At 40.3% G+C, this 24,591-nt stretch overlaps 1 protein-coding gene across 2 annotated transcripts in view; it reads left to right on the plus strand.

The window, feature by feature from the left end:
* Nucleotides 1–24,591, plus strand: part of Nell1 (neural EGFL like 1) — an 823,979-nt gene that overhangs the window by 249,990 nt on the left and 549,398 nt on the right. For both annotated transcript variants that reach the window (XM_034515089.2, XM_076934998.1), the window contains exons 11-12: nucleotides 167–266; nucleotides 18,760–18,888. In XM_034515089.2, the coding sequence (XP_034370980.1) occupies nucleotides 167–266; nucleotides 18,760–18,888 (229 nt within the window). The remainder of the gene's footprint in view (nucleotides 1–166; nucleotides 267–18,759; nucleotides 18,889–24,591) is intronic.

Here is a 24,591-nt window from a genome sequence, read left to right on the forward strand (position 1 = left end):
CTGGACTCATCAATTTGACTTGCAAGATTGTTCTTCTCAGTGGAATTCCCAAGAATGCTCTTAGCATCTGGGTGGTTACCTCTGCAAACTGATAATAAGGAACATTAGAAGCCTCTGTGATGTTCTCGCCGTATGAACTAACTCTTTCCTGGTATTTGGCTTCTAGGATGGAGTCTTGGTAAAAATCACAGAAGCTTGCCCTCCTTTGAACTGCTCAGAGAAGGATCATATTCTTCCAGAGAATCAGTGCTGCAAGGTCTGCCGAGGTGAGTGGGCGTGGCTGGTGGGCGTGGTGGTGGTGGCTTCTGGGTGGAGCTGGTGGTGGGCATGAAGGTTTGGTGAGGAGCAGTGGTGTGAGACAGCTTGTCTTGCTCACTCCACCCTGATTTCAGAGACTTGTAGACCCCATTTACCTTTCTCTGAGATCATCTTGATTGTAAACTGAGGATAATAATAGTATCCACCAAATAAGCCTGCTGTGAAGATTAAATGGGAAAACGCATAAGCACGGAGCCAAAGGCCCAGCGTGCGACAGACATCCAATAAGCAGTAGTTCCTATATTAAAGCAAATGATAGTTCCTGTAATAACAATCATTACCACCATTATTACATTTTCTTACTGAGTGGGGCTGAGCAGTGTTCCTCCCTGCCTCATCCACGGGCCAGTTCTCACACAGAATGACTCAAAACTTCAAATAAGTGTGTCTGCTTGTTAATTCTTAGGCGGGAATTGGTTTCTCTTTCTGGGTCCTCTTTCTTTTCCAAATTTATTCTTATGTCCTTAGCTGTTAGCTCATGAATTGATTCTTTCCTGAAGTTCTCACTCAGGGAGAATTACGTGGGTTAGGAGAACCTAGAATTTATTAAAAATCTTAACCCACGAATCCAGTAAAAAAATCATAGCCACTATTTCATAGCTGTGCCTTTTTCAAGCACCTCACTTTCTATAACACACCCTAATATGGAGTCTCCCTAACTGAATTTTGGTGCTTTCTGAGTTAAGGAAGACCTGGAGTCTAATAGTTTAACTCAGGTCACTTGATATATAATTCTCCTCCTCCTCTTCTTCCTCCTCCTCCTTTTTTAATTCTAGAAACAGTTTGCAACATTTTTCTTACTATAAAATATATTATTTTAAGTAAGTATATTTTTATAAAATATAGCGAATATTTTAGCTTTAGCAGACTAGTTTTCTATTACATCTCCTTAACTCTGCTCTTGTACACAAAAGGAAACTGGGGTGTTGGTATATGAGGAGGCACAGCTGTGTTCAAAACTATTTCTAGGAACTCCTGGGAGCAGGTGCTGATTGGCTGGCTCCATACCCAGCACCTTCTGATTTATATGGAAAATGTACATCATTATGATGTGTTCTCATCTGAAGTTGTGATTACTCTCAGTGGTTGGTCAGGAGAGAGTTCTGCTATATAAAATCTTATTGCTCTAAAAAAATGTCTGTAGAATTGGGGACATGATAACTCTCCCATCTGAGTATCAGCCCTGACTCATCTACTTCTGCTCTCTATGAAGTTTTTCTGGAGGGTTGAAAACAAACATCTGCCCAGTCTCGATAGGGCATTGAAGACAGCGTGAAGAAATAATTCCACCCAAGTCTATCTTGGTGAATCAGTGAGCTTATTAGAGTGAGTTACAGAAGCGTGGCTGACAGGACACTCACAGGAGCGTGGCTCAAGGGGTCACCCTTCCTGAGCTGTCTAAGCCTGTGAAGTTTCATGAGTTTTTGAGCTTTTGTGAATTTAGGTAACTTCTAGAATCTTATGAGTCATAACCTCCCTCCCCCCCGCCCCCGAGGGTATGTCTCTTCTCAGAGGGAAGAACTGTTGAAGGTATGACACGGAGCTTGTTTGCAGCTGGGAGAATCTTAGAAATTCCTAAATATTGAGTTGAATTTTCAGAGAGATGCATTTATTGGGAACCAATAAGGGTGTTAGGTAGGTCTTATAATTTAATGCAAAATCCATCACTAGCTATTTGTTGAGGTGCCAAGTGGGCCTCTGTTTATGCAGATCTCTTCTGATTAATGGCTTCATTAGAGCAGAAACATTGATTAGGGCACAGAAACTCAAGAGGAATTTCATTGTCCTCACCCAGTTTACAATAGGTGTCTCTGCCTTGGCTTGTGCCTGTCTAGAGCTCACACACTTCATCAGCAGGGCTGCTGGGAGCTCCCACAGGCACACTGGAGGCTTCCACTGGAATCACTATGGGTGGCTTTTGCCAAACCTGGTTCATATGTAGAGGAGCAAGAGGCAGGGGGCAGACTTCATCGGGGACAAGCTGTAGAGCTGAGGACTTCTCTCCCATGTATGCTCTCTGGCCTGCTAGGAAATATCTGGAGAGAGAGGATAATGGTTTTCTTTGGAAATGCTTGTGTAGGTGAGAGTTTCTTTTGTGTTCTGAATTCTGCATCTTCCACAAGAATTGGAGTCACCATTCAGAAAAGATGCAGTGGAGGGGGTTTTCTTGGAAATTATGGCAAATTAATCCCTCTGTGCCTTTACTTCTTCTGACTTAAAATTTCTAATTTTTAAAAATACATGTTTTAGATTTATTTATTTTATTTATGTGTACAAGTATTTGGGTGGCATCTAAGCCCGTGAACCATGAATATGCCTGTTACCTACAGAAGTGGGAAGATGGGTTCACTGAAACTATAGCTACGGATGATGGGAACTGAGCTTGGGTCTTTTGCAAGGATAGCCAGTGCTCTTAACCATCGAACCATCTCTCTAGCTCCCCTCTTGACATTTTATTTATCCTGCACAGCTATGTAACACTAGATTGCTAATTAATTTATGGGACAGAACTTGTCTCACTTCCTCTTTCTGGAATCCCCGTCTTTTCTAAATTTCATCTTTTATCTTCAAATGTCAGTTCAAACATTTCTTCTATGAAGTTTTCACTCAGGGAGAATTAGTCGGATTAAAAGAATCTAGAATTAATTCAGAATCTTAAAAGCTAATCTAGCTAAAATGATAATTATTCAGCAGTAAGGGTACATTAAGGGAAATCTGGTCAATGTTTGGCTTGGGCAGAGAGCTAACATTCCAGCTGGGCAGCTCAGTCACCTGGCCAAGGAACCACAGGAGGAAGGTAGCTCACCTTAAGCTATGCTAAAGAGGTAGGTGGACATACGGTACTTCTCATTCCCAGAATTCCTGCCTCCATTGCAGTATCTTATAGATACCGGCCAAGGGCTTTACAAGTGTGCCCACTTTTCTGAATTAACCTGGAAAGGGTAACTTGTCTTGTTTTCAATCCGACTGTCTCTGCTTTAAACATTCTTTCCCTACTAATACTTTGAATTTCTTTCTTTGCTGCACCACTATGTGGCTCCTGGCTGCCATACTGCTGTCCTTCACACAAGCTACACTCACGACCTTTTCTCTTCTGTCCTCCATTCTTTCCCTCTGGGCAGCTGTGGAGATTTATAGCTTCCCTGCTCTTGAGATTTTTCTTTTAAACTCTAATAAAATTTTCTTCATACCAAAAAAAAAAAAAAAAGATAATGATAGCTACTCTTTAGAATCTGTTCCTATCCCCAACCCCTCACATTGTCAAATACCCAATTAGCCAGGTCCTTTCTGCCTGCACTTTGATGTTTTTGAGTTAAGAAAAGTAATCCAGTTGTCTAATACTTAGCTTGGGCCATCTTACATTTAACTCTTTTCTATCCCCTCCTGCCTTATTCCACCCCCACTAGCACAGAGGCTAGCCATATTCATTAATAATTTTCCAAAAATGAAAGGATTATTTTTGATCAAGGGCCTTTGAAGCATATCCCACTGTCATTACATCCTCCTCTTGAGGACAGGAGCCCAGAATCCCAGAATAGGAGCTCACTTGCCCATGTCTCTGGTCCTGGTGACACATCATGTAACTACAAAATGGAAGATCAGGATAGGGTCTACAACATCCCCACAAAGCCCTACAGCTTAAATGATCTTTCCAGATGAATTCAACATCTGTGGTCCTGAACCACACCCACTGTGAATCTGACTCAGTTTCTCTGAGTCCTGCTTTATTCCTTAGGGGCTCATTTAGAGGTGGCATGATAATCTCACACAGTTCTGGGAGAAACATGCTTCTCCCTGTGTCATTCACTGTTTTTCATCCTATGCTCCTGTTTTCTGGGTGGGGTCTTAGATGAAGAAGGGTCTGAACTAGTAGTACCTTTTAAACAATGCATGGATTTCAGGGGCTTTGTCTAAGGCAAAGAACTCAGTTTTTCTTATCTCACATCCTCAAAACATAGAGCAAACAAAGGCAGAAACTAGTCAATATCTATGTAAATTAATAAAATAAAAAAGATTTATTTTGTGTATAGTAGTATTGCCTGCATGTATATCTGTGCACCATGTACATGCTTTGCCTGCCCAGGCCAGAATAAGGCACTAATTTCCCTAGAACTGGAGTTATAGACAGTTGTGAGCCATTATCTAGTGCTTGGAATTGAATCTGGGTCCTCTGCAGGAGCAGACAGTGGTCTCAACTGCTGAGCCATTTCTTCAGAACCATATGAAATCAGCTTTTATCCTGCATATGGGAAGGTTACCTCGTTTGCTTTGTGGACTGAGATTTCCTGCAGACATCCAAACAGACACTTGAGGTCTGATGAGATGAAGTGTGTTATCTCTGGAGTTGGTGCTGTGGAAATTGTGGCCACATGTCTTCTGCTACCCTGGAGTGACTGATCATGGAAACCCAAGTGGCTGTGTTCTCTATACACGTGCATAAACGGGCTTCCAATGGATGTTTTTGCCATCTCTGTCTCACTGAGAGTGTCAGGTCTGTATCCTGAGGGATGCTGTCTGAGATGTTATTTCTTGGAAGTTTGAATCAGAACTGTTCTTGTGCTTTGGGAATTTGACATTTTTTCAAGATTTATTTTTGTTAAAACTCTGTTAGACCACCTTACCCAAGGGGCATAGTCTGGGCTTTGGAGAGAACTGTCCTCCTTCTCCAGATCCGTGTTTAAGTGATTACCACAACAATATCCAACTTAACAAATAACATTGCTTTAAATGATCATGTATTATGTAATCTTTAATATAGGGGACAATACAGACCTTCTGATTATGAAGAGATGTTTTGTATTTTTTTTTACACTGAAGACTTTAAACAATGCCATTTAGCACTGGATAATATACTCTAGATATTCCACAAATATGATAGTATTAAATTTTTTTTTTCCGAGTTGTAACTTAACGTTTCCAAGTTACAACTTGTTCATTTGGTATAACGTTACTTTTTTAAATTAAATTAGTGATATTCGTTTTCTTTTATGTCTGCCACCACTCCAATGACTAATCAAGATGAAAAATACAGACCTTTGTTTTACATTGAGGGATTTTTTTTTTTTGTCTTTGAAGAATTTGAATCTGAGAACTTATAGTGAAGCATGACAATGTGTTGTGATCTCTAGTGTTCAGCGCATCATCTGACGTAGAATTTAGACCAGGAGCTTGGGCACCTTGCTCTGGGTTTGTCAAATATCGCAACCCTGCAGACCATTCCCTCTGCCTTTAAGGAAGATAAAGGACCCAAGTGAGCAGACAGCTTAATCCACAGGATTGAGTGGATGGACTGCATCTTGGTGCAGCTAAGACAGAGCTAGGAAAAGAACCACAGGACAGTTTAGGAAGACACACACATAGGATCAAACATGATGGACATAGCTGGGGGCTCTGTGCTGTTGCTGAGTCTGCAGGTCTTGGTCACCTGGGTAGCACTCAGAGCAGCCCTGACTAACCACTGATGCCTCTTTTTTTCCTGATACTTCAGAGCCACCTGTGAACAATTGTTTATAGCTGTAATGAGGTAATGGCTGTAGCACAGGCCTGTCACCTTAGAGTGTGTGGTCACTAGGTGGAGAGGCAGAGTGGACAGTAGAGTGGCAACTATGCTTCTTCCTGGAAGAAGGCAATGAAGGACTGAATGTAGACCCAGCAGGAAGTATCTCCCATGGATTTCTGGTACTCTCAGTCAAAGGCTGAACAACAACAACAATAACAACAACAACAAAAGCTAATACTCTTGACCGTGCATTTTTGAGACCACTCCAGGAAAACACACCCATCATTCGGCCCATCCTGGCACCTTCAACACACTCCTCAGAGCTTTATTTCCCACATAACCAGCTCTAATTGTATCTTCTGCATCGCCAACGACTTTGGAGGGTTTCGCTTCATGTTTATTACTTTGGGTATTGGAAGAAAGTTCTTTCCGACATCTGTTCCAAATGTGTTTATCGGTAATTTTAATTCATGCTCACTTGCCTTGTCATCTGGCCTGGACTGAAATTAGCTGAGATTATTTGTACTATTTAAGATTTTATGCTCTTCAATTAAATCCTCCCAAAGAATCCTGGTAACACACGAGTTTCACTCCCTCTCTCCCTGATCATTTCAGGTGGGTTTGTAATTGAAATGATCTTCGAGAAATGACTTCAGGGTATTAGAGGTGAAAAGCAATTTGGAAAGGAAGCGTTTAGTGAGCATGTGGGCTTGTGCACATGCAGAAGAACTGGCAGGGTTTCATGGCAGGGGATTGTTCTCTGTATGTTGTCAAGAGTCAGATCAAAACTCTGCAGACATGAGTGAACATGGACCACGAAGACAGGGCTGCAATGCGGCTGCTGTGCTGTGGGCAGAGGAATTTGAAGGATAACACTGTCTAGAGAAGACAAGAATTCCATGCCCATGGAAGTACTATATTGGGTGAAGGTTTCTGACATGCCCAGGATGAGGTCTGTTGACCCAGAGGGAAGACTGGAAATTAGGGCTGGGCTGTCCTAGACAGGAAGACAATTAAATGTTGATAATTTCAGAAGCAACAGAGTGCTTTTAAGACAGAACCTGTGAGAGCATGGAGCCCACTCTCCTTTGATAGTCCTGTCCTGGTGATGCACAATGGTGTATCCCTAAAAGGCTAAAGGGATCTTCTCATCCCCCAAGGTTCTGGTTTCTCTAGTGACAGGTATTCTGGTTGTGGGTGTCCCTTAAGGACCCTCAATTCTCATCAAGCATCTCTCTTAACCAATTGGTGGATGGTGTTGACTCTAGCTTTGAGGCACATAGACCAGTACACCATTGCTCTTTGTGTGAATTACAATGTTGGGCAAGTAGTTGGGAATGGGAGAGGCATAGACTTTCTGAAATTTGACATAGGATAGAGGGCTTTGGAATGTGTGTTCTGAATGTGCAGGTACACAACTCAAAGATAAACTGCCTAGCTTGCTCATGAGGAGTGCACTATTGGCAGTGGACCTGGGGCAAGCTATGCATCCCTCTATCGGAGTTCTCTATCTGTGGGCCATGAGTCTTTTTTGGGGGGGGTTCTAACAACTCATTCACAAGGGTCACTTAAGACCATCAGGAAGCATACTATTACAGTAGCAAAATTACAGTTATAAAGTAGCAACAAAATAATTTTATGTCTGGGGGAGGGGGTCACATGACATGAGGGTCTGTATTAAAGATGCAGTGTTAGTAAGGTCGAAAAAGCACTGTTTTAATGGAGTCAGTCTTTAGTCATCTCAGCAAAGCTGAGACCTGGGGTCAGGTCTGTTCTGTCTTTATTGTAGATAAAAGCACAGGACAAAGAACACAGATGCTGTCCATCATTGGTGGCAGAAGCCAGAGGTGAAGCAAGATAAATGAATAGTGTTATCATAATTATGAAAGAGAGAAAGACAGAAATTTAGATAGTGGCAGTATGAGAGCTTCACTATAATGAAGGAAAACAGTTTAAAAGAAACCAGATTGGCTTGCTAGTCTTTCTATCACAGAAATGCAAACGTAGGGCCACAGAATAAGTCCAGATTTTTTTTAACCTCTTCATAAGAAAAGTATGACACACCTAATATTTATGTTTCCTCATTAATTACCTTGAACATGCCATGGGTGTTTGCTGCTTTGTGTTTGGGTTTATGGTAGTATTTGTAATGCCTCCATTGCTAAGCACAGTAATTGGAGAGACGCTTTGTGCCTACTTAGTTTTTGTTGGCTGGATGGATGACACTTTTCTGGGAATTAAACACAGGTGTGTCTCCTGAGTGAACCTTCCAGCTGCATCCCAGCAGGTCGTGTGCCTTTCTCAGATCGGTTGCTCATTTCAGCCACTTGACGTCTCTAGATCAGTTCTCTTTCATCCTGCTATTTCATCCATGTGTACCATTCTGCAGAGTGACAAGTTCTTTTACTTCTCATGTTAAGTCTCCAGGCGATGAAAAATGATGTCGTGTTCCTTAAAGCAAGAAGTAAGGTTTGGTTGTTTGGGAAGGTGCAGGTGTTTCACACACTGGAAAATACCAGTGACTGATGGAGTGTTGTTTTCCCCAGGCCAGCAGGGTTGGTGTTCCTTGAATTTCCATTGGTGATGGAAATGATGGCTGGTTAGTCATATGGGTGGTGAGAGAAACTCGGAGTCATATTTGTGTTTATAACTCTATTTCTTCTACTAGTATGCATGTATGCACATATGCACATATTTAGGTATGCATATAAATATATGTTTATGCATATAAATATATACTAGTTCTGTCTTTGCAGGAGATGCAGTTGACCTCTCCAGACTCATTTTGTTTATCTTAAAAACACATTTAGGTCTAGCTTGAGAAGACAATGAGGATTTAGTGAATAACTGAATACATATCAGGTGAATGCCTACAGTACATTGGGCTATTGTCTTAGCCAGAAGGTGGGCAAATTTACATGGTCCTTTCCTTCAATGAGGGAAGCATCTAGCAGAGAGATAAGCATCTAATAATAAAAGCAAAAAATACTCACATAATTAGTCATTGTGATAACCACTGCAAACAAACTCACAGCATCTTGTGAGAGAATAATAGTGTTTAATTTAGACTTGGGAAATAAATATTTCCCTGAATGTGAGTGAGGGGGAGACTTATTTATTGTTCTTTCTGTTAAAAAACCTATTATTGAGCTTTATTCAGGTATAATCGACCAAAAAATATGTGTTTATTTACATGTGATTTATAACATGATGTTTTGACATGTGTATACGTAATAAAATTATTAAATCAATCTAATCAATGTATCAGTGACTTCACATACTTACCATCTTACTCATCATTTTTGTGTGCTCAGTGAGAACTTTTCCATGAACATTTTCTGGAACTTTCCAGCATATATTATAACTATCAGTAAACCTCATGCTGAGTAAAACAGGGTCATAATTTACACTTTGTTTAACTGAAATACTGCCCCCTTTGACCAAGATCCTTTATTGCCCAATAAGTAGGATATAATTGACCTTAACTTGAAGGCTGAGTTATTTTATCAGGGAGAGAGGCTTTGCAAAACCCTTGAATTAGAAAAAAAAGATCAGAATACTAGAGGAGGGGTGAGGGGTTTTTCTCAGTTAGTAGAGAGCTTACCTCAAATACAGAAAGCTCTGGGTTCAATTCCCAGCACTGCACAGACTGAGTGTGGTGCCATAGTCACAGTACTTGGGGTCATTCTTCCCTACACAAGGTGTTTGAGGCTAGCCTGGGATATAAGGGGCATGCTTCATAAACGAAGAAACAAACAAAACAAAATTTAAAAACTAAAATGGTTATCAGCAACAACAAATAACAAATTAAATTTAAAAAATACTAGAAGAGTTAAAAGAATGGAGAGAAGACGGTGTTAAGGATTTTGTTTTCAAATGAAAAGCCCTTGCAAGATTCTGAAGGTAGGGAAGGGACAAAGGGGGGAGGGCGTGGCAGTGGCAGGGGTAAGGTGGGTAGAGATACATGTCATTCTATGAAGAATAAATTCGAGAAGGGTGCAGGAAGGAAGATGAGGTGGTTTCCGTTTAAGAAAGGATAGTAGAGTGGGGAGGAGATTTTTATTATTATAGCTGTGGAGAGGTAAAGAAGCAGATAAATTGATGATATATTTATGGAAGAAGGGACTAAGGTGTGGCTCAGTGTTAAAGTGTTTTCCTTCTATGTACAAGGCCCCATATGTGACCCCAGCTCCCCAAAGTAACATATATTTATATGCCTACCTAAATATGTACATATGTGCATACATGCATACACACATAAAGATGAAACTGATGGGACTCAGGAGGGCTAGTTTTCCAGAGGCGAGGGCTAACATGACTTCCATTTCTCTGGCTTGGGTAGATGAAGGTGGCACAGATAGATGGGAAGAACCTATGAGACTCAGGTTTGAGAGTGTAATTAAAGGCTCAGCTTTCACTGGTAAGCTTGGATTATTGAGGTGCCTCTGAGGCTGGAATGGAGAGGAACATTAATGGGCAGTGAGTAGTCTGTTTGCTATAATGATACAACATAAGTAAAGCCAGGCACACTAAAGAATCCTATTGTTTTCTATGCTCTTAGAAGTGGTTGTGATTCCGTCACTATTGCTCATGGAGAGAAATAGATACTCTTAGCACATGTCCATAAGAGTTGGTATTTTATTTAATTTCTGATTAGAACAGAATAGCAGACCTAAATGAACAGATTAAAAAATGTATGTATGTATGTATGTATGTATATGTATATATACATATATACACACATGTATATGCATATATATCCATCTTCTAGATTATAGGCAATAAAGATAAGAAACCTTATTTTACAAAAAATGTACACACACACACACACACACACACACACACACACGAAGGATTACAGTCTACAAATATCACTGGAGAGGATATTGCTGGGGTTCTGTATGCCTCCAGGTATTTAAATGTCAGGAGAATTATTTTCTCAGTGGTTCTAATAAGAACTTTAGAGTCAGATTGTGACTGTGGCTTACCCATGTATACTTTGGGTACACAAACTCCTAGCCTCATCTCTCTAACCTATAAATTGAGGGTAGTTATTTTTAGGGTTGTTGTAAAAGTTTAATTGATATGTGTAACATGTCTAGCTGTATATTAGAAGACAGATGGATGACGTCAATGAAAAGCATATTTTGTATTTAAGATGCTTTGGACATTTGAACAAATCCTATGTTAAAGATGTCATTATATACTAATTTCATAATAGTTTCAAAAACTCAAAATCTGCTTATTAAAAAAAGTAAAAGAAATACTTGAACAATGGCTTGTTTATTTACTTATTTATGCTTTTTTTCTTGATTAGCTGTATCTTCTAAGTCCGTAAAGATAAAAGGACTACCACATTTAGAATGCCAGGCATGATTTCTTTCTGGTGAAGTGTGTCTCTAATCCAAAAAGCAGTTGGTTACCCTCATAACAGCCATGCCATTGTTGCACAGTGGACACATCTTACTTAGTGGGTTGGTGTGGTAGCTCTCACACAGTTCATAACTACATAAGGCTATTGATGGCGGTTCTTTCTTCAGCAACCTGCATAGCACTGCTTTGCATTATGAAACTCAGCACTCAGCTCATTTCCAGCTTGAGTTCTCTAAGGCTTATATCCAAAGTATGTGGTATCTTCAGAAGTATGGTCCAGCTGTCTGGTTCTCGTGGGCACCAAGGGTAATAGCAGTACTCTATTAATTTTGCATCACACCAGGGCTTCTATGAACAACAACTTATAGGGAGATATCCCACACATGTCACTGGGGGGATTTGTTTAATAGCTATGGTTTCTGGAGCAGAATTACTTACTACAGTAGCTACTTCAGTTCCCAGTCTTTTTCTGTCTTTAAAAAGTATTTTTAAATTAGCTTTTAAAATAAGACATTTTCATAGAATTTTTTTTAGTATATCCTTAGTTTTGAATAATATTCTGACTGTTTTGTGAGCAAAGAGAGCAGCAATGAATATGAATGCCTTGGCATTTCTGTGGCAATCTTTGGGTATATGTCCAAGAGTGATACAGCTTGATGAGACAGTTTTATTTTAGCTTTTTGAGAGACCTCACAGATCTCCATAAAGGCTACATCAGTTTACTCTCCCAATGACAGAGAATAAGGGTTCCCCTTTCCCTACATGTCTGGAGAAGTCAAAAGGCCTTTGTAGCAGGAACTTACTGGTGATGTTTTTGTAAAATGCAAATGTTGTCAAATAGCCTTCTAAATATTTATGTTTATCCCTATAATTAGTACTGTTCTCAGCCTTGGTCACAGAGCCTTCCCTTTGCAGTGTGTGGTGGTTAAGGCTGTCACTCATAACTGGCCAAAATGCTGAGTGCTGAGCCCCGAACAAGTAAGCTATAGAACCTCCTCCAAGGGAACAGCATGCAAGAGAGTGTGGCAAAGATGTACAAGCTGGAGGATTGGGAAGGATATGGAACAGGCTGTCTTCTAGGCATGAGTTCACTGTAGCTGTGTTTACCTGTATGATACTTGTCAACAATCAGTTGTGGTTGGGGAACCCAATCACGAGGGCCCACCCCTTCCTGAGATACTCTTAGTGGTTAGTAATTGCTGGGAGATGGGGAGTCAGTTTCTTCACTAGTATAGACACAGCTAAGCTGACCATGCTCCAGGAATTAACCTGCCACCATGCTAAGGCAAATGGTCCTGATTAAATACAGTGGGCCACTCACACACTCACACATACAAGACACTTCGTGGGAAGAACAAGGGCTTTTGTAGGAGTCGAATGGGATAGAGAGGAAAATGGGTGGGTGGATACCATTAAAGTATTTCATCTATAGTTATAAAATTACAAAAGAATAAAGAACTAAAAGATAAACAAAACTGATATTAATCAAGATGGTACTTTTGAGTGGGATCATGCCTTAGACCTGTATTGATAACCATGCTGAGGGTAAAACTAGACTAAAGTCTGACTGGAACATGAATGGGCAAAGGGAAGAACTGGGTGGCAACTGACAATAAATATTAAGCAAAGAAAGCTTGTGTCTTAAGTGACATGCTGTTCACAGACATCAGATAAGAAAGACAAAGCCATTTGAAGGATTATAGAAGTAGAGAGCCAGCTGACGATTTATGAGCCTGAGCTGACAGCCAGCTAAGATACTGAGGTAGTTCTTGATGAATGATGATGGTTAGCAGCGGGAGACAGCGTTTTTTGACCTGGGCGTTGAGGCTGACTCACAACCACACACCGTTGCTAAAGATCATCAGACTCTCTGCTTACTATAGGAAGAGTTGATGGTTTGTGAATAGTAACATTAATAAAAGTGTTTAAAGAGGAAACATGATGGACGGCCTAAGGGAGTCTGAATTGCTTGTGGTGGTGGGATGGCATCAATTCATCTGTTAACTCACTAATTTATCCGCTAAGCTTTTGTCTGCCTATCAGTTCTCTCACTTATGAGCTACACATCCACACAGCTATACCTGTACTGTACAAGACCTTTCTCTGTCAAGACCAAATATTAGGTAGTCCAGTCTGGCTTTGAACTTGGAGTGTAGCTGAGGATAACCTTGAATGTCTGTTCTTCCTGGCTCCGTGTCCCAGGTGCTGGGATCACAAATGTGTACCACTGTTCCCTGTTTTCATACTACTAAGGATGGAAACCCAGGGCCTTCTGAATGCTAGACTAACATTCCACCGACAGATCTATACTCCAGCGCTTAGAAAGCTTTTGATTAGAGACCTGGATTAGACATAGGCTCTGACCTAGGAGGATGCAGTGACTAAAGTTGAGCTGTTGCTCTGAGGCTTTAGAGTTACCTGACAGGAACATATTGAAAAGCCTTCTGTTTCCCTTACCATAAGCTTATTTTTTTTTTAAAGCTTTATAGTAGTTAAATAATAATGATACATTATATGAGGTCTAAAGTGATGTTTAGATGCCTGTTGACAATATTTGAAGGCTTTTGTTTCAGGCTGTGGTATTCACTTTGGGAATAAAAAGAAACATGAAGAAATCAGAAACAGAATGCAGACGCTAAGAGATGAATGCGTGACATTGGTTCAGGTGTCACAATGGTGATACTCCTGATGAGTACTGACTGGCTTAAGGAGTGAGCTTCAGATACTTCCTCCTGCAGAGAAAGTCATGATGCCTAAAATTGCCCCTTGGGCAGCCAAAGCATCGGTTTCTTTTAACTGTAATGATCACTGCAAACATTTGATATCTGGCTACAACCACCCACAGGTGTTAGTTCCCAGATTTTTAAGGGTTAAATCTATGTTCTGCTTTTGGTTGGTTGGTCCTACTGAGTATGACTGGCATCTAGTCAGTCTCATTAGGGCTATGTATCTACTCTGTTATGTCCCAAGAAGCAGCCACACCTTTGACCTTTTATTAGATTTTGCCACCACAGAGGGTATATGGTATAAGAGAAGAACATGGTTGCAGGAGTTACCTGGACCTGGCCTGGACCCCCAGTGTCCGCCTATCTCAGGCATGGAAGAGGAATACTAGCATGCATGCGGCCTGTGGCCACATACACCAGTGCAGGGAGAGCAACTGAATCTTTACCTTCCATGTAATTGTGAGCAATGATGTTCTGAGGAGACAGAGCTAACACTCCGAAGTCAAACAGCCTCTCCTCTCAGCTCCACTCACCTGGGTCTCTAGGAAAGGGGACAGGGCAGCCAGCTGTTCTGGAGCTCAGGTCCCCAGTGGCCAGCCACATTTCTCAGATTCTGTGCCTCTCTCATTACGTTTCCATCCTCTCACCCCTCATTTCCTGGGCTCATACATGTCCTTAAGTACTGAGTCTAGTTGCTGTCTGCTGGGATCAACTCTGTGGTCCTTCAGGTGCCAGCTGGGTTGGAGAGATAACCCAGAACAAGGCATTAATGAAGTGCGTACTTAAAGCTATTAATATCATATAGGTGCAGATTCCTTTCTACAATGCAAATTAAAAACGCCCCTGTCCATTCTCCAGTTACCTGTCATGTGTTTGAGTTTGAGGGGGAAACGATGGCCTTATTTTAGACTTTGGTTCTCATTGACAAAATCGCCACCATCACCATCATCATGTTCATCACCATCCTCCTCATCACCATCACTAACCTCATCCATTATCAACATCATCAATAGAATGGGTACACCGATGTCCAACTTTTTTTTGTATACATCAGGAGCTGTTTCAAGTATTTTATATTCTTTTGGCTCTTCAGATGCTTCAACAACGTCAGTAATGCTATCTCTTTTATTTAAAATATTTACTGTAATATCAGGCACATTACAGGTGCAAGAATTGTTTATTATTACTTAGTAAAAAGCATTTCCTTCTAGGCTAAATGTTGGCTTAAAATTTTTTTTTTTTTGAAGAATAACAGTTCTAGAATCTTCTCATTAAAAGGAATTAAAATGTAATTTTACCTTGTCTGGGGATTTGCATAGTTTTTAAGCCTGAGTTTGTAGTTTCCATAATCCATATGTCAAAATGTAAAAAAGGTAATTGCTCCATGTGTGAGAAGGTCAGGGGGCATGATCTCTCTGCACCTGCCTGTCGTGGCTGAGGGTCTCAGCAGCAGCTTGAAATCACTGCTGTCATCATTTCTGTATGTACCGAGGCAGGAGAGGTGATATGCAGTGTTTGTTAGCTGCAGACTCTGAATTATACATGAGATTTCCTGATCCCTAGGTGCAGTTTCCTGTGAGATGATCATAGTATGTGCTGTAGCATAACCATTAGTATCTTCAAACTGTACAGATTTCAAGGGGATAAAGTACCGTCACATGTCTTATCACACTTAACCTATCCTTTTATACAGCTTAGCCTCCCAGTTCAACCCCCTAATGTCTACAGGATGTAATTTTTTTTACTTAGTAGGTCTTGCAGTGTAGAGAAGGAGAATATAACCACACACACACACACACACACACACACACACACACACACACACACACAGAGAGAGAGAGAGAGAGAGAGACAGAGAGAGAGAGAGAGAGACAGAGAGAGACAGAGAGAGACAGACAGACACACACACACACACACACACAGAGAGAGAGAGAGAGAGAGAGAGAGAGAGAGAGAGAGAGCGAGAGACTAAAGAAGTGTGATGTCCTTGAGATCAGGAAGCATGCTGGTGTTGGTTTTCCCTGAGAACAGGTTTTTGCCGTTGTTGTTTTTGTTTTTATCTTTGTTGGTTTTCTGCATGACTTCTAATGGACAGGGCGTAGCCTGGTGCTAGTACGAGATGCTTGAATGAGAATCTCAAAGGGTGTGATTCTCTCAAAAGGTGAAAAGCAAACCCTTAAGACAAGGTTTACCTGTTAGTCTTGAGTCTTAGGTTGGAGTCTACAGGAGGAAGCCGCCCAACATTCCAGAAAGTTTAGGGCTGCAGGGTGTCCTGTCTGTGTGGTTTAATTCTCACCCCAAGGCAAAGAGAGAGTTTAAAGTGATTTTACGTTGATAATTCCTTCAGCCACCTGACAGAAAATAACACATATACTAAAACCCAAGCCAGGAATATTTTCTACATATTCAATTTCAAACAAGATGAGGTCAAAATAAAAGAATCTTGCACAATGAAAGGAAAGAACACTAGTCACCATCAATGGTGTTCAGCAGTAACTACAAACTGCAAAATCACCAGCCTACCTGGATGATAGTGAAAGTGTCAGCATAAAGATTGATTTAAAAGATTAAAAGAGGAATAGATGAGGGGATATCAAACTGATTAAGCAGATTAAAAAGAACAACACTGAATTCTAGACTAAAAATAAAAGGACAATTTAAAATGATATGAAAGACTGAGGCAGAATGAGACACAACCCAAGAGAGAATTAATGAACTGAAAGTTACATGGGGAATTTACTGGAATTTAACAGGGAAAGAACAAAAAGAGATATAGGCCACATGACAGTAAGACTATGAAATAAGACAGAGCCTGTCATGTGACCCAGCTAGAAGTCTGAGAGTAAACACTGATTTTCTGGATCCTTCTCATTTTTTGGCTTGTTCTGTCTTCATCTGTGTTTTCTCTCTTCAACTTGTTTTCTCTCTGCAGCATGTCTCTATATAACTGTCTAGGTAAAACTGTTCCTGTTTTTTTCTCTCTGTGCTCTCTTAATTAGCTTTCCTTCCTTCTCTCTTCTCATGAGAATTGGGCATATCCTATTCTATCAGATTTCTCTCTGATTCATCTAGTTGTTCACTCAGTTAGACACCACTTTCAAACAGGGGTGCTTCCTTCTACAAACTAATTTTACCTTTCTTGTTCGGGATTAAAGGTGTGTATTAAGGGTGTGTCTGTATTCCAGCCAGAAGGATTAAGGGTGTGTGCTAAGGCTGAGCCACACCATAACTAGAAACAGAAATTTTTAGTAAATAACACAATCTCTGGCTTCACAGTATGTTCAAATATCCTGCAACAAATAGTGACTGTGCAGATATAAATAGAAGATGATAGAATTGGAGGTGAAGAGTTGATTCTGTATTATATAGACACAATGTAATCACTATCTAATCATATCTGTATATAAAAGCACATAGTTTTGATGGGTCAAATGGAAAGATGTGTAGACATTAGACAACTCAGTGTGAGATAGTGCTAGAGAGAGTTAGAGAGGCATTTCAAAAGTAATAAAGGGTTGTACCAGTTCTCAGATTTAGGCTCCTCCCCCAAGCAATCCTAAGTGTGTGAAAACAAGTTCATGTTCATGAACCTCAAAATAAAATTGAAGAGTAGAATACCAAACCAAGCCAAGGCAACCTTCCACTCAACAATCAAACAGGCAGATAAAGCTTCAAAATCTTCATTGACAGAATGATAACCACACAGGAAGGAATATTTATTAAATTAACTTCTAATTATCAATAATAATATGAAAACTGTAAAGCAGAATCATATCTTCAAATGTTGAGATCAAATACGTTTATAGAGTAGAATTATTTTTCAAATATAAGAATAGTTCTATAATTGATTGACTGAGGCAGTCTTTCTGTGTAGTCAAGGCAGGTGTTGAATCCTTCTGTTCCAGATTCCCATGTTCTCGGAGTATACTGTATGTTTCAAGAAACCCACCTTAAACATTTAAAATAAATTAAAATTAAGTTCAGAAATACCTGAGGATCTCCACCAAAGAGATTTCTAGTAGATACTTGAAGAAGTAAAGTAACTATTCTATAAGGGATGGCAGGGATTCTGGAAGAAGTGTGGGCAAAAACAATTTTGACTTGTCAAAATTGTGTTTAAAACCATTTAGCAACAACTTTATATTTCAAAACATGCAAATAACTCCAATATTGATTTTTAGGAAAGTACATAAATGTAAATTATGGACTTCTCATAATCTTGAGGTACAGCATTGACATATTAATACCCATAAGCATTGCCATGGTTAGAGTTTATTAATATGAATAAAGATATCTACAAGTATATATATATGTATATATATGTGTACAAATTATTATACTTATGGGAGGTTGAAGATGGCAAAAGCTAAATATTTGTCTAGAAATCAGCATCAGTGTATGAAAAGAGTATAGCTATGTAAAAAATATTGAAGCCTGGCAGAAGGAAAGTCTATATAATGATAACACTCACATTAGATCCATTGTATCTTCTATACCCATATATTTAGGTCATACATTCTTTTCTACACATTGTAAAGTATCTACTATGATAATTATAGCATTATATATGACACGACTACTCAGATCGGTATGGGTACAACACAGGCAGGAAGTAGCTTAGCAAGGTGAGCAGTGCCAGGAGTATCAGGAAACACGCTCTCACACACAGGACAGTCCAGAGTTCCTCCTTCCTGCCCTATAGCTCCTACTTGGCTTAATCTTGCATGTTGCCATGGTCTATTTCTGTGAGCTGTATGTCATATACAGTACTGTGTGCTTTATTGTTTGGAGGCCCTCATTCCTTGTCATTCCTCGATGTAAAACATTCTTTCTGTTCTACAGGTCATAACTTCTGTGCAGAAGCACCTAAGTGTGGCGAAAACTCAGAATGCAAAAATTGGAATACAAAAGCAACTTGTGAGTGTAAGAATGGATACATCTCTGTTCAGGGCAACTCTGCATACTGTGAAGGTAAGGGCAGGCGGGTCTTGTGGGGAAGTGGCAGAGAAGTATGTTTTCAGTTACTACAGATATGGAATTGGCTATGCAATGGCATCGGTTCTTACGGTTTAACCAGCAGCGTCACGTGAGAAACTGAGAGTGGTGTAAGATCATACAGTGTCCCCACTGTCCACACCAATATCAGGACAGCCATAAACACAGCACTTTCTGTTTAATGATTGGAAGGGAGAATCATCTCCAAGCTCGTTATGGGATGTGGCAACTGAGTTCCCTTTTCAAATAATGGTGAGAGATTGGCTTAGACCCAGATTTCATTGTCAATTCCTGAAGGCAGAATTATTTTTTTTCCAGTTGGTTTTCTTAAAGGATGACCCACAGGTTGTCACTTTCCGGTCTTTATCAAGAATGAGTTAGACTGACAGGACTTAGTTCCATGAATCCACACGGTTACAATGGGGATGTGGCCTCAAGCCCAACCTACCATCTCTTTTGCCTTGGGGGTTCATCCCTTTCTCACAAGCTCAGCACCTCATGTGTGATGGTGAGCACTGCACACCTCTACTCCTTGAGCATCCAGAGGGGTGGGGCTTGCTCTGACCATGTGTTATATATCTGAGCCTGTCCTTTTCAAAGGCTCTCCCTGACTCCTCCCATTTGAGCACAGAAGTTCTCTAAGGCAGAGTCATGATTGGGCTGCTTCTCTGCTCCTCCTGTTTCTAATTCAGTCCTCCTTTAATCTTTGTTAGCTAAATAGCAAGCTGTGCTAGCCTGGGAGGAAGGCAGATTTCTCAAACTGAACAAATGTGGCAGTGTCTATTTACTGTAGCTTGGTTCTAAAGTAGGTCAAGTGTTCTTAAGGTACAGACAGTGCTCATAGGTGGCAGTAATGATAAATGCCTGTTCAGTTTGTGTTCTGTATTGCTGACCCCTGTTTAACTTTTTGACTTCTCTCAAAGAGCTACTCACTTCTTTAAAAAAGTATCTGCTAGTTCCCAGTGATGGTTCTGGTTGGTAGTCCTTGCTTTTTCATTTATTCTGGAAGGCTTTTTTTTTTTTTTTTTTTTTTTTTTTTTTTTTTGTTCCTTCCTTCTTAGTCAGTAGCTGTATTCTAGTCTGTGGGCTCCCTCCCTCTTTTTAATCCTTCTTTTATTTTGCATTTGCGTTTTTGCTTTGAACTTGATTCATGTCCTTTGGGAGAATGAAGTTATCCCTTTGATTATGATTTTTTTTCATCCAGCCTTGAATTCTTGTTAGCTATTTGTTAATTTGGGGAAGAACATTATAAATTTCAATACTTCACATTAAGTCATTACTTTATATTTCTATCTCATGCTATTTTCCACTTAATCAGGAAAAAAACCCCTCCATGTGAACACTCTTTTAATTTAATATGTATGGGAAACACTACTAAGCTAGGTAATGACCTGATGGAGTTATGTTCCTACCTGCTAAATGTTGGGTTGAACTCTGAGCCATTATCATCCATTCTGATAGCAGAATCCATGCACAATGAATGACCCCTAGGGCTACATACTCCCCTATGTTCCATGAGCAAGTGAGACCTAGAAGTGGGAGTAATGGATTCTGCAAATGCTTTCTGGGACTCTGATTCTTTTCCTTGATTCTGATTTTTATTATATAAAATTGGCTCCAAGAGAGAACTGTGGTATTAAAGTTGCCCTTTCTGTGGGAGGCCTTTAAAAAAAAATTAGTTACACTGTTTGACTGCAAGTTTGAATCACTGTTTTCTTGGAATGCCTCTGCTTATTTCACCATCTAGATCTGTCTTCATGCTAGCGTACTTGCTTGGTACTGGTACCCTAGGTCATAGTGATGGCTAGGGGCTGTAGACGTTACTCTGCCATCATAGAGACAGTCCAGAAGTCCCAGGGAACTTGTTCATGGAGACAGGACAGCCTCTAAGAAGGAATATAAGTAATAAGGAGGAATGCAGTGCACAACAGAATTTTGAGGGTAAAGCATAAACTACATTCTGGGCATCCAGGGGGAACCGAGGACCACATATAGTGGATGCCAATACTTAGAGCATGTGTTCATAATCTTGAACACATCAAACTTGATCTTTGGGTTTGTGTCCCTGTGGTTACATAATACTGACATCTGTACTGCTGTATCTCCAGTCACTGTGTTACCCTACAGCATCCCAAGTAAGGAAATGTTGAAGGGCAGATCTCTGTGGGGATTTTACATTTTCATATTCAAAGATATTTCTTCGCACAGGGCATTTTCTAAGTCCCATGCTACTCAGACATGCAGAACATTCTCCATCTTAGTTTTTTGAACTGGATTACCTCCTACTTAGTACTGACATCCCTCATCTGATATTTGGAGAAGGTGGGGGATGCTACCATGTCTGGTTATTCATGTTCCTCCTTTGGAGCTGAGATCATGTTACCTCTTCCCTTTGATTCCAGTAAAGGTTTGGGAAGAGGAAACAATGAGGACAATTTGGGAGAAGGAAAATCTGTGCCTATACCACTCTTCTATTAAGTATGCATAGTTCTCAGCATTTTCTGAGTTTTTATCTAGGAATTTCCATCCAGTGTCATCTAGTGGCGACCCTTAGAGGTACCAGAGACTCCCAGGGATGCATTGTTTCACTGTAGCTTAGAGACAACTAGAGATGCATGAGCTGCAATAAATGAATGAAAATGACCTGTATTATAAAAACCACAATGAGCAAGATTAGCTTGAAATTAAAGTAAAACATCACACACACTGTTCAGAATATCTTGAAAAATCCATCCCAGACTCTCAGAGGAAGAGACAGCACAAAAGGCTTTCTTACCTTTGTCCCTCGGTAGCAGAGCTTTGGTGAATTAAAGACTACTGGTCTTCAGAAGTTATAAAACTGCTGAGGAGATGTCTGACACCCCTGACCAATCAATGGAAGGTAATAAAACCTTCTGTTAGCTGTAATACAATTCACCAGGTTTCATTTTTGTCTTGTGAGTCTGAAGCAGGCACAGTCCTCATCTTGAAAATTTCTTTCATTGGACATCAGTGTCTTATGGATCTGGTTGGTTGGGGCCTTCTCCCCCCTGTGAAAGCATTTTCACTGAGTAGGTCTTAGGTAGTTTCTGATACCTTAGTGTGAATTATAACCAGTGTCTGGTATAATTACAGAGCTAGCTGTCCTGTTGGCACCCTTGCTACTGAATTTGGAGTCTGAGTAGCTTTTTTTTTAAACAGGAAGGAAGAACTATTTGGGAAGACGAGGAATAATATGATGTCCTTTGCATTCTGCAGGATGAGAACTGTATGGCAAATGATCTTTTAGTTGCCCTGAGTTTCCCAGGATACTTTTGTATTTGTTACACTTTTGGAGGGTTAGAATATGTGAGTACCTGGCAACCCTGGCCACAATAGCCCCACTTTACCAATGCAGGCATTGAGACTAAGAGAAACCAAGTCAAGGCAGAGACCGGTGACTTTCTACTCCAGTTTTTTCTTGATGCTCTGGTGGTCACTGCTTCTAAGCCTCCCACTGTTCTGATCTCCTATTGGAGTTCAAAATACCTTCCTTATTATAGGTTCATCCCCCTGACATTCAGGTTAGCTAAAAAACTACAATGGGAAGGGGCTGAGAGATGGCTGAGCACTTAAGAGAATGCACTGCTTACAGCAGCCATGACAGGAACCTCAGGTCTACCTGTAACTCTGTCTCTGGGGAGGTCTGATGCCTCTGCTGCCTATGGGCATGGCATTCACATACACACCTGTGATTAAACATGGTAAAGATAATTCTTGTAAAACTTTGGTTCAGGCATGGTGACACTTGCCTCTAATTCTAGCACTCAGGGGTTAGAGGCAGGTAACTGAGTTGTAGGTCAGCCTGGTCTACATGATACATTTTGGGTTAGAAAGGGCAATATAGTGGGAGAAAAAAGAAAAGAAATCAAGTGAACAAGCTGCAAGTAGACATGCCCCAGATTATTTCTGAATGAAGGCTCTAATAATTTTTGCAAGCCCACATCTCTCTCTTTTTTTTTTTTTTTTTTTTTTTTTCTCTTTCTGGCACAAAACCTGGTCATATATCAAGGTTTTTTTTTTTTCTCTTTTGTTTGTTTAGTTGGGCTTCCAGAAGAAAGACAACATGGAACAATTGATGTCTGACAGATAATGAATAGGTTTCTGGTGCATGTCATGTATAATATTTTCTACCATTGAAATTTGCCTTGATGGTGAGAGACAGCTACCTGTTGCTTTTTTATACCTGAGCTGAGTTTGCTGATAGACCCTTAATTAATTGATCCAAAGCTCTTATATTCAGAAGAGATCAATATTTACAATAAAAAAAAAAGCAGTGTTGAAAATCACCAGGGAAAGTCTAAAAAACAGGAGCTAGCTGTCAAGCAGTAAATTGTTTTGTGTGTGTGTGTGTGTGTGTGTGTGTGTGTGTGTGTGGTAGAATACAGTTGTAATTTAGTCTTTGGTTATACCAAATCCAGCATTGAAAACTGGTGGGGGCACATACTCATAGAAGCAGGAGGAGGGGGGATGGGATAGGGGCTTCTGGGTGGGGGGGGGGATGGGGAAAGGGGATCACATCTGAAATATAAATAAAGTATCCAATTAAAAAAAAAAAAAAAAAGAGCCGGGAAGTAGTGGTGCATGCCTTTAATCCCAGCACTTGGGAGGCAGAGGCAGGCGGATTTCTGAGTTCGAGGCCAGCCTGGTCTACAGAGTGAGTTCCAGGACAGCCAGGGTTACACAGAGAAACCCTGTCTCGAAAAACCAAAAAACAAACAAACAAAAACAAAAAAAAGAAAACTGGCCTCCCAAGTTCATATGGTAATGAGATGGAGCATACTAAAAATTTAGCAAATTCCCCAGATTGACTAAAGATTGAAAGATTATGTTGGTTATCATCATCATCATTGTCATCGACATTAGTATAGGTTCCTGGTTTGTGTTCTCTCAGAGGTCAGTGCTTTGACAACTGAATTTTATTCATCTACATGTTATGGCAAGACTGTCATGTCACCAGGAAAAGTGCCTTGAGACGGGAGGACTAGATTGTATCAGTTATTCAGGGGCTGTGCGACACAAAACGTTATCACTTACAAAGCTGAATGTGTTCTTTTCTCAGAAAGCACAAATGGAGCTGTTTATGGGAAGAGTTTAGCATGGAATGGCCTGTGCTATATGAATCTAATTAGCACATGTAGCAGATACTCAGAAGCCTTGGATACCCACAGGCACAGATCAGCAATGTGAATCATAACTTCTCGTTTAAAATAATTTGTTTCATTTCCCAAGATTATATTATAATTACATCAGAACAAAAACTTCATGTGATTGGAGGGTATGATGGATGGATTGGCCTGTCCTTCTCAGTACTAGGAGACCTGAAAAGTGACCGGGAAACCAGAGTTCAAATGGGAAGCAGCCTCAGAGTCACTAAGAAGGTAGAGATTTACTGTACAGAGTCTATTGTGAGCATGCTGCCGTTGAAACAAAACTGCCAGTTCCTGCTTTAGAGAATCCATGGGGAACTGGCCCAGCATGTTCACTGTGCTTCTGATTACCCAAGAATTAATCAGGTATATCTGTTTTCTCATTTTCTTTTACATTTAAGTGTTTTGCATATTTTGGCATGAATGGCCCTTGTGATTCACAGAGCCCAGTTAATGTTCCAGTATGAGTCTATCTCTGAAGTCCGCCTTTGACTAGGGAGGAATTATCCAT

This window comes from Arvicanthis niloticus, chromosome 1, assembly GCF_011762505.2.
Source record: "Arvicanthis niloticus isolate mArvNil1 chromosome 1, mArvNil1.pat.X, whole genome shotgun sequence".
Classification (NCBI taxonomy): domain Eukaryota; kingdom Metazoa; phylum Chordata; class Mammalia; order Rodentia; family Muridae; genus Arvicanthis; species Arvicanthis niloticus.